The 16,307-nt window shown below is 46.3% G+C and overlaps 1 protein-coding gene across 1 annotated transcript in view; it reads right to left on the bottom strand.

Moving 5' to 3' along the window:
• Positions 1-16,307, bottom strand: part of KLHL41 (kelch like family member 41) — a 44,095-nt gene that overhangs the window by 25,825 nt on the left and 1,963 nt on the right. Inside the window, exons 2-3 of the mRNA XM_029605682.1 lie at positions 7,718-7,875; positions 6,551-6,658 (exon numbers count right to left, since the gene is read on the bottom strand). Coding sequence (XP_029461542.1) covers positions 6,551-6,658; positions 7,718-7,875 — 266 coding nt within the window. The remainder of the gene's footprint in view (positions 1-6,550; positions 6,659-7,717; positions 7,876-16,307) is intronic.

Raw genomic sequence — 16,307 nt, 5'->3', positions numbered from 1 at the left:
GCTGCTATTTGTACTTTCAGAAAATTGACAGTAAAACCCTTATCTAAGCTACCTTTCAGGAACTATAGAATATGTTACCAAAGCTTTCTTTGCTGATAACCTCCTGTCCATGTACCATCTTCAAAAATCTTCCATACTCTCACATAAGCCAAGGACATAATACACTTCCTATATCTTAGGAGGATTTGAACCATTCCCTGAGAATAATCCTTCTTAACTGAAGGTGAAGTCATAAGACAGAATCAAACTGGATTTCATGCTCCACTGGACCCTAGGATAACAAATCCTTGTGCTTTGGAAACCACAATGGAAATCCATCTAAAGGCCTGACTAGATCCACATACCAAGGACACCTCAGCTATTTGGTCACCACCAGGATCACCAGACTGTGATGCCTGGAAATCTTCTGGACCACCCTGCTCACCAAAGGCCATAGGGGAAAGATATAAAAGTTTGTTCGTCCTGTGGCCAAGGCTGTACTAATGCATAGAGCCCTGATGATCCCTTTTCTTTCCTTCCATTGTAAAATCTGGTCACCTTGGCATTCTTGCTGTAGGCCATCAAGTCTATTACTGGATGACCCCAATGAGCACTTATGAAGGCATTTCAAAAATTCTGCCAATAAGGAGGCATAGGAAGGAAGACTAATTTCTGGGAACAATGCCACTGGCTCTTTAAAGCCCAAAGTGCCCGAGTAATTTTCTGTTGAATCCTGTGCCATGAGAATCAAGCAAGGCAGCTCCCACAGGTTGCGCTATCAAAATGACTGCCATGCCCACCGCGGTAGTGAGTTCACCGACCAGAACAGGCTGGAAAATCTGCCCCAATGGTGCAGCCTCCCCTCCCCCCTCAACAGTGCACACTGTATTTGCTGTTCCATTTCTCTCTCCTTTCTGCAAATGCGGCAAAAATTGCCTCCCCCACTGACTGCTGGCATATCCCACAAAGCGCAAATTTCTTTCCACACCCCGAGGAAGAAGCGATCAGGAAGCTAAAGCTCAAGAATAAATAATGGTCCCACTGAAAACAAATCTCCCAGTTTGGGCACTCACCCCTGAGAAGCTCCTCTAATGTATCAGCTCAGTTTCCTTCATTGTTGCATCTGGCTTCCCAAGTATTAGAGAAATTACTTACCTGATAATTTCATTTTCCTTAGTGTAGACGGACTCAGGCCCAGTGGGCGAAACCGTAAGACAGAATCGAGTCAGATCTTTGTGAAGAACCGGTCCCTGCTGAAACAGATCCATGTTGGGTGGAAGACTAAGGGAGGGCTCCACCAGGAGTTGACGCAAATCTGCATACCATGGACATCTGGGCCAGTCCAGCGCCATCAGGAGTATTAGCCCCCTGTGGCCTTCGATCTTGTGAATTATACTGCCCAGCAAGGGCCATGTAGAAAAGGCATAAGGCAATCTGTCTTCCGGCCAGACCTGTACAAAAGCATCTATTCTCAGGAGCATGGATCTCTCCTGCGACTGTAGAAGTGAGGAACCTTCACATTTCAGGAAGTTGCCAGCATGTCTAAGAATGGAAGGTCCCAGCAATCCACAATCAGCTGATACACCTCGGCTGACAACATCTATTCTCTTGATTCAAACGCTCCCTGCTGAGAAAGTCCACTCTTACATTGTTTGTTCCTGAAATGGGAGAGGCCAAGATCATCTGCAGATGACCTTTCACCAATTCCATCAGATGGTCTATTTCCTGCGACACTTTCTACCTCTTGGTTCCTCCCTGGCGCTTGATATAGGCCACTGTCATCACGTTGTCCGACATCATGTGAAATGCTCGATTCCACAGTCTGTGGCTGAACTGAAAGCATGCCAGCCGTACCGCCTGGGCCCCCAGGCAATTGATGTTCCAGAGGGTCTCTTCAGCATTCCAGCACCCCTGGGTTCTTAACTCCAGACATTGAGCCCACAAACCATGAAGACTCACATCTGTCGTGAGTACCAACCAGGCTGGAGAAGGCAAGGGAACTCCCTTTCTCAGATGAGCCTCCTGCAACTACCCTGGAGGTGGGAGCAGATTTTCATCGGCAAGTGGAGCCAAACTGCATAATCCTGAGACTGCGGGTTCCAACGAGATAAAGAGCATTGAAGAGGATGCATATGTGCCCTTGCCCATGGCACCTCTTCCAATTGCCATCAAATCAAGTACATGTAGGTAGGACCACACCATCGGGCGTAAGGTGTTCATCAACTTACGCGCTTGAGACATCAATCTCTGGATCTGAACTTCTGGTAGGAAAACTGTCTTGTCCCATGTCGAACTGAAACCTCAGATGCTCCAACAACTGGTATGGTTGAAGATTGATCTTGGTCATGTTCACCAACCAACCGAGCTCCTACAATAAGGAGATCACCTTGTGTGTCACCAGGCAGCTCTCTTCCTGAGACTTGGCTTGAATCAGCCAGTCGCCCAAATATGGGAGCACCAGAATTCCTTCTTTTTGTAAGGCTGCCGCTACCACCACCATAATCTTGGAAAATGTTTTGGGAGTGGTGGCAAGCCCAAAAGGCACCACCCAAAACTGATAATGGTGCCCCAACACCACAAAGCGTAGAAAGCGTTGGTGTTCCAATCAGAAGGGAATGTGAAAGAAAGTCTCTGACAGATCCCAGGACGTCAGAAATTCCATCGACTGCATCGCATTATCACAGAGCGTAAGGTTTCCATTCGAAAATGAGTCACCTTCAAGTGACGGTTGACCATCTTCAGATCCAAGATGTGACGAAAGGAGCCCTCCTTCTTGGGCACAACAAAATAAATAGAATATCGCCCCATACTTTCTTGAGGCATGGGCACCTGAACCACAGCCCTCAGTCTGAGGAGCCCTTGAAGCGTGAACTCCATTGCCTGCTTCTTCTGCGGGGAGTGGCAAGGGGATACCATGAACATGTCCTGAGGAATACTGCAAAATTCCAGTGCATACCCTTTGCGTATCACCTCCAGGACTCACTGGTCCGACGTGATCTCGACCCACCTCTGATAAAAGAGAGAGAGATGTCCCCCTATTTCCTGTTCCGGAAGGTGGGTCAGCAAACCTTCATTGGGAAGGTCCATCACCTGAGCCCGCTCCTCTCTTGAGCTGGCAGGGACGAAAGGATTGAGATTTACCGAAAGGCCGAGTCTGCTGAAAGGTCTTCCGTCTGTAGGGACGATATTGCCTGACACGATCCCTTATAGCGCCCCTTTGGTATAACTGTTTCTTATCCTCCGGCAACCGAGGCACCGGAGACTCGCCTCACTTACTGGCCAATTTCTCCTTCTCGCTCCCAAATACGATCAAGCATTTAAAGGGCATCTCGGTGAGATTGGCTTTGGATGCTGTATCAACTGACCAATTTCGCAACCAGAGTTGACGCCTGGCCACTATCATCGAAGCCACTCCTCTGGCCAAGGTCGGGACCAAATCACAGCCTGTGCCTGCTAAAAAGGCAGCAGGAGGCTCCATAACCACTCTGGAATTAGAGAAGCAGACAAGATCTTGCCACTAGGGTGCAACAGGAGGCAATCTGTAAATTCATCGCCACTGCCTCAAAGGCTTCCTTAGGAATAGCCTCAAATCCTTCAAGGCTGCTCCTCCCTCCACGGGGATAGTTGTCCACTTAGAAATGACACATACCAGACCATCCACTTTGGGAAAACGCAAACACTCTCTAACAGCCAGATCCAGGGGATACATTCCAATGTCCAACCCCCTTTAAAATTTGCCGCTGGGGCATCTCATTCCAGATCAATCAATTCCTGGATGGCATCCACCACTAGGAAAAAACAAGAGGCTTTACTTATGGAAATCAAAATAGAATTCTTCCTCAGTTCAGACATAGCATCCGAACCAGGACCACCCAGCTGTTTCAAGGTCTGGGAAATCAGGGCCGGCAGTTCATCTCTATGAAAGAACCGCAACATGGTTTGATATGGTTCCAGCACTGGAGGAATTTACCCATCTTCCAGGGAATCCGGATCAACCTCATCATCAGTGCCATCTGGATTCCTGTCGGGAAAGTTTTGTAAGCCTTGAAATAATTCCACCCAAGAAAAAGCAGCCGGGTTCAGACCAAGCCCATAAGGAACTGGAGATGGTCCCTTAGAAATGCCTTCGCAAACGGAAGAGCCAGTCAAGGGAGAACCAAGATCAGGTGTCCCCCCAGTCAAGACCATGACCAGCCAGGCTTAGCAAAATCTGAGGAAGACAACTCTCCTTAAGAGGTAGATTTTAAAAACATACGCGCGCGCGAACAAAAGTACGCTGGATTTTATAAGATACGCGCGTAGCCGCGCGTATCTTATAAAATCCGGGGTCGGCGCATGCAAGGGGGTGCACATTTGTGCAACTTGCGCACGCCGAGCCCTGCACGCGCTGCCCGTTCCCTCCGAGGCGGCTCCGAAATCTTTCTACCCCCTTGCACCTTCCCTCCCCTAATCGGAGAAGTTACTACTGCCTCCGGGCAGTAGTAACTTACTCGCGCCGGCGCGGCAGGACCCGACACAGGCCGCTGTGTCGGGGCACTCGGCCACATCCCCGGACCGCCCACATGCCCCCAGACACGCCCCCGATCCCTAACCGCGCCCCCTGGCCACGCCCCCGACCGCCCCTTTTTGCAAGCCCCAGGACTTGCGCGCGCACCGTCGAGACTATGCAAAATAGGCTTGGCGCGCGCAGGGGGGGTTTGGGGTAGGTTTTCGGGGGGTACGCGCGCATTCCTTTGAAAATATACCCCTAAGCGTCTGAACAACGTTGACATGGGTTAGAAGCCAGGTCAGGCTGAGAAGCCCTAATATGACAAGCAACACAAACAGGAAGACGCTTAGGTTTCTTGCTTACCGGCACCATTCCTGCGGTAAACGTGCGTTGGAATGGCTCCTGCTCAAAAATGAAATAAGCCCAAAAAAATAAGCGCCTAGAAGAAAGTGCGGCAAGGCGCATGCACAACCTGTGTGCCAAGTTAAGCACATAAAAACATTTGTGAACGTAAAAAGCATGCCCAAAAACCGAGTCACAACACGTGCGCAGAGCCGACAAACTGCGCACACAGACAGCCTATAGAGGGCCGCAGAACACGTACAAGAGCACACAAAAACAGCCACCGTGGCCTACCATGCCACGTTCAAGAAAAAATCCCAAGTGCAGGGCCGCTCAACCCGCCAATCTGCCCAGTTCCCCAATCCCAACAGGAGTGGGAACGAATGCTGGCATGGCGTGCTGAGAACGGAGACCAGAGGAAGTCCTGACACCCCTCTAACTGTCTCTGATTCAGGTAAAAGTTTCTCTTTTTTTTTTTTTTTTTTTTAAACCTTACCTGAGCTCAGTGCTTATCGACTGAATACAAAGATGGTCTCTGGCTGCGGGGGGAGAGGGCATCTGCAGTCACCACTGCACTTTGTCTCCTGCACCTGCTGCCTTTCAGCTGAACTAGCAGCTAACTCAAAGCCGGGCAACCCAGCTACCAGATCAAGGTACACCTCTGATGGACCATGGAAATTGCCTCAGGAATTCTCAACTGGGGGAGGGACCTTTAGGTATCACCGCAGGAGAGTGGGGCTTTTTTTTTCCTGAATTTAGAATTTCTCCTTTCAAAAAGCTCAAAGCAATCCCCATAAGGAGAAGCACGTCCACTATCTGCTGGAGATGGAGATTAGCAGGCTGGGGTCAGCGCAGGCTTATGTATACTGTGACATCAGGCTGGGATCAGCGCAGGCTTATGTATACTGTGACATCAGTATGTATACTGTCTCCATCCGCTGGCAGGGAAGCATAAACCCACTGATCTTGAGTCCATCTGTCTACACGCTAGGAAATTCTTTTTAAACTTTATGTGGAGCACACACAAACTGACTCCTTTTAATTTTTTTTTTCAGGAGACCCAAGAATCACCTAAGGGCAGGAAAATAACAACTGCCGAGCAACTCCTTTATCACAAACCTGGAAGCTCCCTGGCCCAGGGCCCTGCTCAACTGAAGGAGGGGGTCTATAACTTTTATCTCAGCAGCTAACCAACAGGAAGCCTTGAATTTTTTTTTCCTTCACCCTGACCTAACCAGACCTCAGCTCTGAGCAGAGGATGCACTCCCACCATCTGCTGGAGCCAAAGAATACTGGCAGGCTGAGGTCAGCATGGGAGCCTATAAGGGGTGATGACATCAAAGGCATAGATCTCTGTCTCTCTTCTGCTAGTCAGTGAGCATAATCTATATGTCTAGACTGGTCTGGCTGGCTGAAGATGATGATGAATTTTCTCCAGGATCAATACAGCAACTGTACTCTGCACTATGCTATCCATAACACTTTCATAACATATTCTGAACTAATAATGCCCTCAAAGGCATTTAGAATTCTCTCTAATCTGAAGATAATTTTCATAAATGCACCACCAAACTCCAGTCCCCAAAAAGACATAGCTTATGTGGCAATTGGTTTCACCAGGATAATGTGAGAGCTTAGCTTAGATCTCAAGTTATCAGTCTAGCATGAAGATTTAAGGCAAATGACGTACTCTAATAAGCATCTGCAGTATAGTACAGAGCAAAACTCTAATATACTCACTTGTCATCTGTTTTCCCCCCCAGGCAATAAATAACTCCATTGTATGACACCACAGAGTGACCAAATAGTTTGATTGGAAGCTTTTTAGCTTCTGTCCATGCCACTGCCCTGAAAATAAATATTAACAATATCAATGTCATTTCAAGAACATATTATAATTATTGTATACTTTTATATAGCATTTTCCATGCCATCTGGAACACAAGGATTTATATTTTTGCAGAGTTGATGCCTTGACGATGGTGTGCTACTTAATCATTACAAATTAATTCAACTCTTTAAAAAAAATAGTATTAAAATTCAGTTAAAAGCTGGGGATCATAAGGCATGTTGAGGAAAAGTATCTTACTGAAGCTCTGAGTCAAGAGTCAAAGTTTAGACAATGAAACTTTGAGTTCTTGACCCAACTCTCCAAATCTCTAGCCAGGTGGCCACACATTGGGGCGGATTTTAAAACGAGCGCGAATAGCCTACTTTTGTTTGCGCTCCAGGCGCAAACAAAAGTACGCTGGATTTTAGTAGATACGCGCGGAGCCGCGCAGAGCCGCTAAAATCCTGGATCGGCGCACGCAAGGCTATCGATTTCGTATAGCCGGCGCGCGCCGAGCCGCGCAGCCTACCCCCGTTCCCTCCAAGGCCGCTCCGAAATCGGAGCGGCCTCGGAGGGAACTTTCCTTTGCCCTCCCCTCACCTTCCCCTCCCTTCCCCTACCTAACCCACCCGCCCGGCCCTGTCTAAACCCCCCCCTTACCTTTGTCGGGGGATTTACGCCTCCCAGAGGGAGGCGTAAATCCCCGCGCGTCAGCGGGCCTCCTGCGCGCCGGGACGCGACCTGGGGCGGGTCCGGAGGGCGCAGCCACGCCCCCGGGCCGCCCCGGGCCGTAGCCACGCCCCCGGAACGCTCCCGACACGCCCCGAAAACGCCGCGCGGTTCGGGCCCGCCCCCCCGACACGCCCCCTCCGAAAACCCCGGGACTTACGCGAGTCCCGGGGCTCTGCGCACGCCGGTAGGCCTATGTAAAATAGGCTTCCCGGCGCGCAGGGCCCTGCTCGCGTAAATCCGCCCGGTTTTGGGCGGATTTACGCGAGCAGGGCTCTGAAAATCCGCCCCATTATGATTATAATATAAAATATTTAACTGTGCCTCACACAATGAATACAGCTTACTTAAAATCATAGCACATCACTGAATCCATTGCTTCCTCGGACTGAAGATCCTTGCCAGCAACTGCATAAAGAAGACTGTCTGCTTCTCCCAGCCCAAAAAGACATCGAGCTGAAGGCAATGGTGGAAGTCCAACCCATTCACCAGCAATGCTGTCAAGCTGCAAATGCCAGAATAAGAATAACTAAAGAAGCTAACCTTTGAAATCCCAGTTAAAATGTAAAATAGAAGTGATAGCCAAAATAAATATTAATAACCCTCATTTACATGTATATTAAATAACTTTTTGGAGTTTACATATACATTAGTTTTGTTGATAAATATTTGTTAACTCATTACTTTGATGAAATTAATCTCAGTTGTCAAAACATTTTATCACATTAGACATTGAAAAATAGCATCCACTAGTACAAAAAAACAGATATATGGTAATAGAAAATTATTATAAACCAAAATGAAGCAGTGTGGTTGTTGTGTTAGTTCACTTAGATATATAAAAATAAAGGTCAAAGGTCAAACAACACTAGCATACAGTGCCTAGTAAGTTGGTGACTTATCTTCATGTTGTACAGAGCATCGCAGCCAAAGTCATCATGTGTGCTCAAAGGTGTGATGAGTCACTATATTATTAATCTCCTTACACTGGCTTCCCCTCAGGCTTATAATTGTTTTCATAACTCTGTGCCTTCGAGGACCAAGATCTAGCTATCTGCAGGGGCATCTGAAGATGTATTTTTCAGCTTGATCACTCTATTCTAGCCAATTAAATTGGTTAATGGTACACCTACTAGTCCATGGGTATAACATCCATAGTGTACAGACACCACCAACTTTGGATGCTATCACCTCCACTCTGGCTCTACCCCCTCCAAAAGTATTGCTCTCCACACCTATTTTATTCACTGCAGCAACAGTATGATTCATTGACACTGGTGCCACCTCCATAGCTGAATGGCCAGCAGGGGAAGACTTCCTTTATCATGCAGGAAGCCTGCTGCTGTTGTCACCCTGCTGATTGCTATAGCTCCTCCTCCTCAGGACTGTGACAAAGAGGAGAGGTGTGCAGACATGCACGCAGCATTCATGCACACATGCATACATGGTCAGTAGCACTACCTTTGTCATGCCTGTGGCTGCTAGAAAGAGCAAAGATCAATGCAGCACTGCAGAGCATGAGGAGTCTGAATGCTTCCAGTGGAGACAGCCAAATCAGCTATCCCTACTTTACTGACTTCTGCCACTGCTCAGTTCTTTCCCACAACCGAGATGAGAATGGCTGTATTTGCAAATGTCAATGAGCCAGCAGCAAGTTAAAGGCAAGCCTAAAATGGTTGATGGATCATTGGTTTGAGGACTTGGGAGCTGTATGGGATGGGGGCTGTTGGATAATGGATCATGTATTGGGGGGGCCTCAGGAATATATATGGTGGGGTCTGGGTAGGCTGTCATGAGATGGATCACATGTTTGGGGGGGGGGGGGTCAGGGATATGTTTGGGGATATTGGGAGAGGCTCTCTGGGGGGCGAATCACATGTTTGGGGGAGCTCAGGCTCAGGGATGCATATGAGAGTATGAGAAGGTTCTCTGGGGGATAGATCACATATTTGGGACTCCAAACATGTGATCCATCCCCCAGAGAACCTCCCCAGATTCCACCACATTCCTGACCCTGAACCCCCAAACATATATGTGCCAAGACAGCCTCCCCAGATTCCACCATATACATTCCTATGGATCACCCCTGGATCCCATTTTAAAAAGTGGCATTTCAAACATGATCCATCTCCCTGAGAGCTTGCTGGGTCATGATAGATCATGTATTTGAGGGGCTCAGGGTGTGATTGGGTGTCTGGGGAGGCTCTCTCGGGGATGGAGCATGTGCAAGATGATCAGATATAATTCTGTTGGAGGATCTCAAAATTCTTGTTTTTTGGTTACATAGCAGCAGCAAATTTTCTGGTGCCCCAACTTCAGCAGTCACCCTATGCCCTATACTTAACATTTCTATAGTGCTACTCATAAGAACATAAGAAATTGCCATGCTGGGTCAGACCAAGGGTCCATCACGCCCAGCATCCTGTTTCCAACAGAGGCCAAACCAGGCCACAAGAACCTGGCAATTATCCAAACACTAAGAAAATCCCATGCTACTGATGCAATTAATAGCAGTGGCTATTCCCTAAGTAAACTTGATTAATAGCCGTTAATGGACTTCTCTTCCAAGAACTTATCCAAACCTTTTTTTAACCCAGCTACACTAATTGCACTAACCACATCCTCTGGCAACAAATTCCAGAGCTTTATTGTGCATTGAGTGAAAAAGAATTTTCTCCGATTAGTCTTAAATGTGCTACTTGCTAACTTCATGGAATGCCCCCTAGTCCTTCTATTATTCGAAAGTGTAAATAACCGAGTCACATCTACTCATTCAAGACCTCTCATGATCTTAAAGACCTCTATCATATCCCCCCTCAGCCGTCTCTTCTCCAAGCTGAACAAACAAAACAGCGCTGTACAAATAAAACACAAGAGACATTACCTGTGAAAGACCTCAGATTGACCAGAAAAAGAGAGAGGTCGATATTCAAAAGCCATTTTACATCGTAATCTTACTGGGAGCTAAATTCTAGCTGCATAATGAGTTATTTATTTATAAGATTTATGAATCACTTTCCAAAACTTACAATAAGTCTTTCCAAAGCGATGTACAGCAAAAGTAAACAATTAAAACAATGCAATAAAATAAAACTATCACTGGATTAAAAACAATATTGTACTAGGGAAACCTTAATTTAAAATTCTTAAAAGCTCTAGGTTGAGCTCAGAGCCTGGAAGTCATAAGCCAGGACTCTAATTTATGGCAAAAATGCATTAAGCAAGTTTCTTCCCTGATCGATAAGAGGAGATTTGAAAATGGGAGCTGAAGCAGATAGCTATGCTGAGAGCGCACTTTCCTGAGTGAGGACTTCCAGCGGAGTCTAGATGACATATGGGGGGGGGGGGGGGGGGGGCCCAATCCCATCTAAGATCTTAAAAGTGAGGGTAAGTACTTTAAACTTACATCGTAATCTTACTGGGAACCAGTGTAGTTTTTCCAATAGAGGAGCTGCAGATTTGCATCTAGCATGACCCATAATAATTCTAGCTGCCATGTTCTTTACCACTTGGAAGTTTTCTAATTAAAGTACCCGGTAATCCCCAGAATGTAGCTTTACAGTCATCTATAGCTAAAATCACAAGGGCATAAACCACAGATTTTAGAGCCTCAAAGGTTAAGAATGATTTTAATTGTCTAATGAGGCTGGATGGAGGACTGAATTGATGTGATTTTCCATAGACCAACTAGCATCTAAAGATTTTAATTCATTGGAAGATTGCACAGTGCAGCTACCTATAGAGATCTGAAATTTCTCTAGTTTATTTCCTATTAACAGACTTAGGGGTAGATTTTCAAAAGTACGCATGCTACCTGGTGCGCACACGTGTACGCCCAATTTTATAACATGCGCGTGCATGTTATAAAATCGGGAGTCGGCGCACGCAAGGGAGTGCACACTAGTGCATCTTGCGTGCGCCGATGCCTGCGGGCTTCCCCCATTCCCTCCCCTCCAACTAACCTTCCCACCCCTTCCCCTAAACCCCCCCCCCCCCCCCAAAAAATTTCTCACCTTTTGCACCTGCCTGGAGGCAGGCTCAGGTTGTGTGCACCGGCAGCCTGCCGGCACGCGATCTTCCAACTCAACAGCAAATGGCCACTGTGCTGGAGGCCTCTGGCCCCGCCCCTGGACCTTCCCTTTAGTAAAGCCCCAGGACTTAGATGCGTCCCGGGGCTTTACAAAATAGGCCCGGCGTGCATAAGCCGATTTACGCGCGTAAAGCTTTTAAAATCCGGCCCTTAGTGTTTTGTTGAATTTAAAACCAAAAAATTCTCTCCTAACCAGGATCTGATGGCTGACATCAATTCTCTAAATGTGAAGTGGTGATAGCTATATTGTGATCCAAGGGGACGACAATTTGAACATCATCTGCATAAATAAAAGGTGAAAATCCAAAAGAACGGATGATGTCCCCCAATGGGGATAGGAAAATATTAAATAATAGTGGAGAGAGGGAGGATCCCTGAGGCACCTCACAGATTGATGTACCTGATCACAAATAATGCCTTTGAAAGAGTACACTTGATGACCTATTTTGCAGGAAGCTTGAAATCCAATTTAGAAACATCCCTCCTATCCCTAAAGAATGATGAGAAATTAGGATTTTGTGGTCAACTAAATCAAATGCACTTGAAAGATCAAGGAGAATTAACAAAGCAAAATTGCCCTTATCTAGACTAGGTAGAACAGAGTTGGTAACATTATCAAGATAGCCTCTGTGCTGCATCCCCTCCTAAATTCTACCTGAGCAGGATCTATTTTACTATTGTCTTCCATAAACTCAGTGAGTTGGGTAGTAACAACCTTCTCTAATATCTTGGAGATAAATGAACACTAGAAATGGGTTTGTAATTTAGACGTTTTCTGGGGTCTGCATCTTCATTTTTTAAAATAGGAGTGATCACCGCTTTCTTTAAGATTTTAGAGATTTTCCCAGAAGCAAGAGAAGAGTTGACTAGGTTCCTGAAGTTTATCAACACCGTATTAGATAACATTCCAATTAAAAACGATGGGCAAGGGTCCAAAGATGCTCTAGGGAAGGCAGCCTACTAAAATCTTGTTGCGAGTATTGTGTGTACACTGTCTGAAGATAAGGCAGTCTACTTTTGTGTTGAAGTGCTGTGTATAGTAATAAAAGTATAAGGTTGCATTATAAAAGGCTTGAGTCAGTGTGGCTTACTGCCATAGCCCAGACGATTTGCTTAGCCATTCCTCATATATAGTGTCATTTCGGGGATTTTTTTTCTCAATGCCTTGCACAGAGAAAAACCCAAGCCTCCAAGGGAGAACTGTAAAAGAAAGTTTGTTTGTTCCAGGGCCTGCCAGAAACTGGAGGCAAAGCAGGGCTTTAGTATGCACCAGAGTACTGAAGTAAAGCCTGCTGCCACAAAGAGCACAAAAAAAAAGTGAAATTGCCTTTAAACCAGAGAGGGGTCTGTAGGACCTGGCAGGAAAGTAGGTTTACATTTTTCAACAGACTAAAGAAGCAAGCTCTATCTGGAGATAGGACTGTTATATTCAGTGCAGTTAGTGCTGGTGAGGCAGGGGTTCTTTTTAAAAAAAATTTTTACCTTTAAAAAGAAAAAAAAAAAAAAAAAGAAAAATGTTGTGCACTGTGTCTAGAACAGGGCATGGCCCAAACAGAAAGTGGAGCTGCTAGCAAGTACAGAAATAGGGGGTGGTCCCTGTATAAGACTTCAGCTGCCTGTGCGGTACTCCAGAAAACCTGGTCTAGAACCAGTACGTGTTACTGCAGTGCAGGTGAAAGAAGGAGGAGAAGCCAGTGGGCTTAACTGAAGTATGTAACCATTTACTACTGAATAGTGGGAGTTTTCCAGTCCCAAGGGCCGGAAGAAAGGGAAAACCTGAGGAAAGAGGTTTGGCAGCTAGAAAGGCCAGCCAGGCTAGTGGAGCCAGTGAATCCACTCCCGAATCCCATGGCTTCTCAGAGAGCTAAGTGGCTACACCTGATTGCTGCAGTACAGGATATTGCAGTAGAGATGACCCAAATGGAGGGGGAGCTAAGGAAACCCGGCAGAGAGAACACAGTCAGGCCTATTCAGTAAACTGCGCGGGAGAGCTGATGCTGCGAGGCGAGCACCTGCTCTCCCAACGCGTGCCCAGGCCACTCTCCTGGGCACGCAATTCAGTATTCAAATGAGGGCCCATGCTAATAAGGAGGCGCTAGGGACACTAGCGCATCCCTAGTGCCTCCTTATTGGCGGAAGCGGCGGCTGTCAGCAGGTTTGACAACCGAAGCTTAATTTTACCGGCGTCGGTTGTCGAACCTGCTGACCCGGAACACAGATGCCAGCAAAATTGGGCATCCGTTTTCCAACCCGTGGGCAGATTTTTTTATTTTTGGGGCCTCCGACTTAATATCGCTATGAAATTAAGTCAGAGGATGTACAGAAAAGCAGTTTTTTTTTCGCTTTTCAGTACACTTGCCTGGTGCCGGCCGAAATTAACTCCTGTATAGAGCGTAACCAATAGGCTCATCAACATGCATTTGCATGTGATGCGCGCTATTAGTTTCGGGGGGGGGGGGTTTGGCCGTGCGTTTCCCATGCGCTATTATCCCTTGCTCAGCCTGAGCGCACCATACTGAATTGACCTATATGTTAGTGAATGAACTGAGAAAAACTCCCAACCTGCCAGAAATGAAGCTAGGCAAGGCTCCTGGAAGCTGAAGAAGCACAGCAGCTGTTTGTATTATATGACTCACACTTGACCCTTCAAGTGGCTCCACTCCAGAGAGAGTGGTAAGTACCAAAGTGCCTGCGAGAGGCAGTGGTGAGAATGGCACAACAGAAGGCCCAGAGGGAGATGCTGAAGGGTGCCCAAAACCCAGAGAAAGCCCAGAATAGGGGCTATAAAGACCTAAGAGAGGGGCTATGGAGGCACAAGAAGGGGGCGATATGTTATGGCCTGCTGGATACAGCACTACAGCACTGATTGGCCTTGGGAAGCAGTCTGGAGGAACCAGAGAGCAGTGTGGCAGAAATGTCTGAGGGAAGCACTGTGAAGACCCCAGTGAGAGGGGCTATGGAGGTGCCAATGCTTGGCACTGCCGAGGAGTCAGCGAGAGACGCTGTGCAATCGCCAGTGGGTACTGGTAGTGACTGTGCAGAGGCACAGAGATGCGTGAAAAGTACTCACCACACACCCCAAAGCCAGTCCAAGGAATCCCAACTAGGTTGGAAGTGGAACCCGGAGTGGAAGATGGACTCAGATAAAGGACTGAGGGTGTACACTGAGTGAGGGCCGCATGGGATGGTACTTACAATGTTGTCTGGGGTAGCCCTAATGTGAACCTGAACATAGAACCCCTTTCCCAAACCTAGCTGGCGGGAGGCCAGATGAATGGGAGTGGTGTGTGTGTGGTACTTCCGTGGATGGGATCCACGGGAAGTAGTGATGCTTGTCTGATGGGTGGGGTGGAAGGGGTATGTTACAGAGTAATCCTGTTTTGCCATTTGTATATGCAGGAACAGGCTAGAAGCCTGCTCCACCATAAATCCCACAGAGGGAGAGAGCTCTGTGGGCAGGACCCTGCTGAGTCAGGGAGAGGCCAAAGGGCAGGACCAGCTGGGGAGCATAAGTGTTTAGGCCCAGCTGAGTTCAGGAGGCCCCTGTCTCCAGGAGCAAGGAGCTCCTGACTCTCTCTAAGAGTACATTGCCCTAGGGAAGACTAAAGAAGCGTTATGAGTATTGTATGTACACTATCTGAATGTATGGCAGTTTACTTTTGTGTTGAAGTGCTGTGTATGCTAATAAAAGTATAAGTTTGCATTATAAAATGCTGGACTCAGTATGGCTTACTGCTCCAGCCCAGAAAATTTGCTCAGCCTTTCCTCACACTGATATTCGGAGTTAGCCGCTTAACCTATGTGGCTAACTCTGGTCAGGCCGTAGGGCTGTCTTAAAGTTAGCCGGTTAGACATAACCAACTAACTTTAAGAGAGCTGGGTATATTTAGCTCTGCAAATTTATCCAGCTAACTAGCAGAGCTGCACAGCAGCTGAAAATGGACCTCAGAATGTTCATTCACAGGGAGGGATGCTGTCTTATGGAACTCGATGCCACTTGAACTTAGAGCTAAGCTCAACTATTCAACATGATGAAAAGCACTGAAAATCTGGCTATTCAGTCAGATTTAATGCCATGACGTTAGTCTGTATGGCAATTGGTCGGTCCTTTTTAGACTTTCTAGGAGGCAATTAACCTTAGTGTTTTTGAGCATCTGACTTTATCTAGACAAGAATGTTGAGTCATTGATATAAATACCTTGGCCCCCTCTAGGCTAGTGGGCTTCATTATTTTGGGTTGGTAAGATCACTCCACATTGAGTTTTTACAGGCTAAAGAGTAAAAATGAGTTAACATTCATGTACACCATGGATATAATCAGATAAGGAATAGGCAGGTGGGGGGAGGGCAGGACTGATCTGTAATTAAGGGATTTGATTTTATGGTAACTCAATTTTATGGAGTGAAGGGAGGGGTTAAGAATATTGTAACTGTATTATTTCAGATTATTATTAAAACTATTGTTTTTTTAATGAAATGATAGAAGTGTACATGATGAATAGGATATACTTTATTGTCTGTAGGGGTGAATATTTTTAAAGTGTAGTGTTTATGATAGTTGTATGTGTTAAATTTGTTGTAATCTGCATTGAACAAGTGTGGGAATTTGGATACTGCAAAATATATTAATTTAAACAAAAGTTGTAGGCAATAATTTATTGGATTAAATTAATATATTTGTGACTACTTTTTAAGAGTAAAACTGTCTTCTTTTAACTCTCAAAAGCTAGACACCAAATTATGCTATGGACTATCACAGCTTGTTTGTTGAAATATAAATCTGTCATGGTTGCATTTAAAAACAGATTCCATAAATCTGCAGCTAAAAACAAAGTTCCAATCACAAT

Source organism: Rhinatrema bivittatum, chromosome 6, assembly GCF_901001135.1.
Source record: "Rhinatrema bivittatum chromosome 6, aRhiBiv1.1, whole genome shotgun sequence".
In the NCBI taxonomy this organism is placed as follows: Eukaryota; Metazoa; Chordata; class Amphibia; order Gymnophiona; family Rhinatrematidae; genus Rhinatrema; species Rhinatrema bivittatum.
Note: the sequence above shows the minus strand (reverse complement) of the source record. Positions and strands in the feature narration are given on the sequence as shown.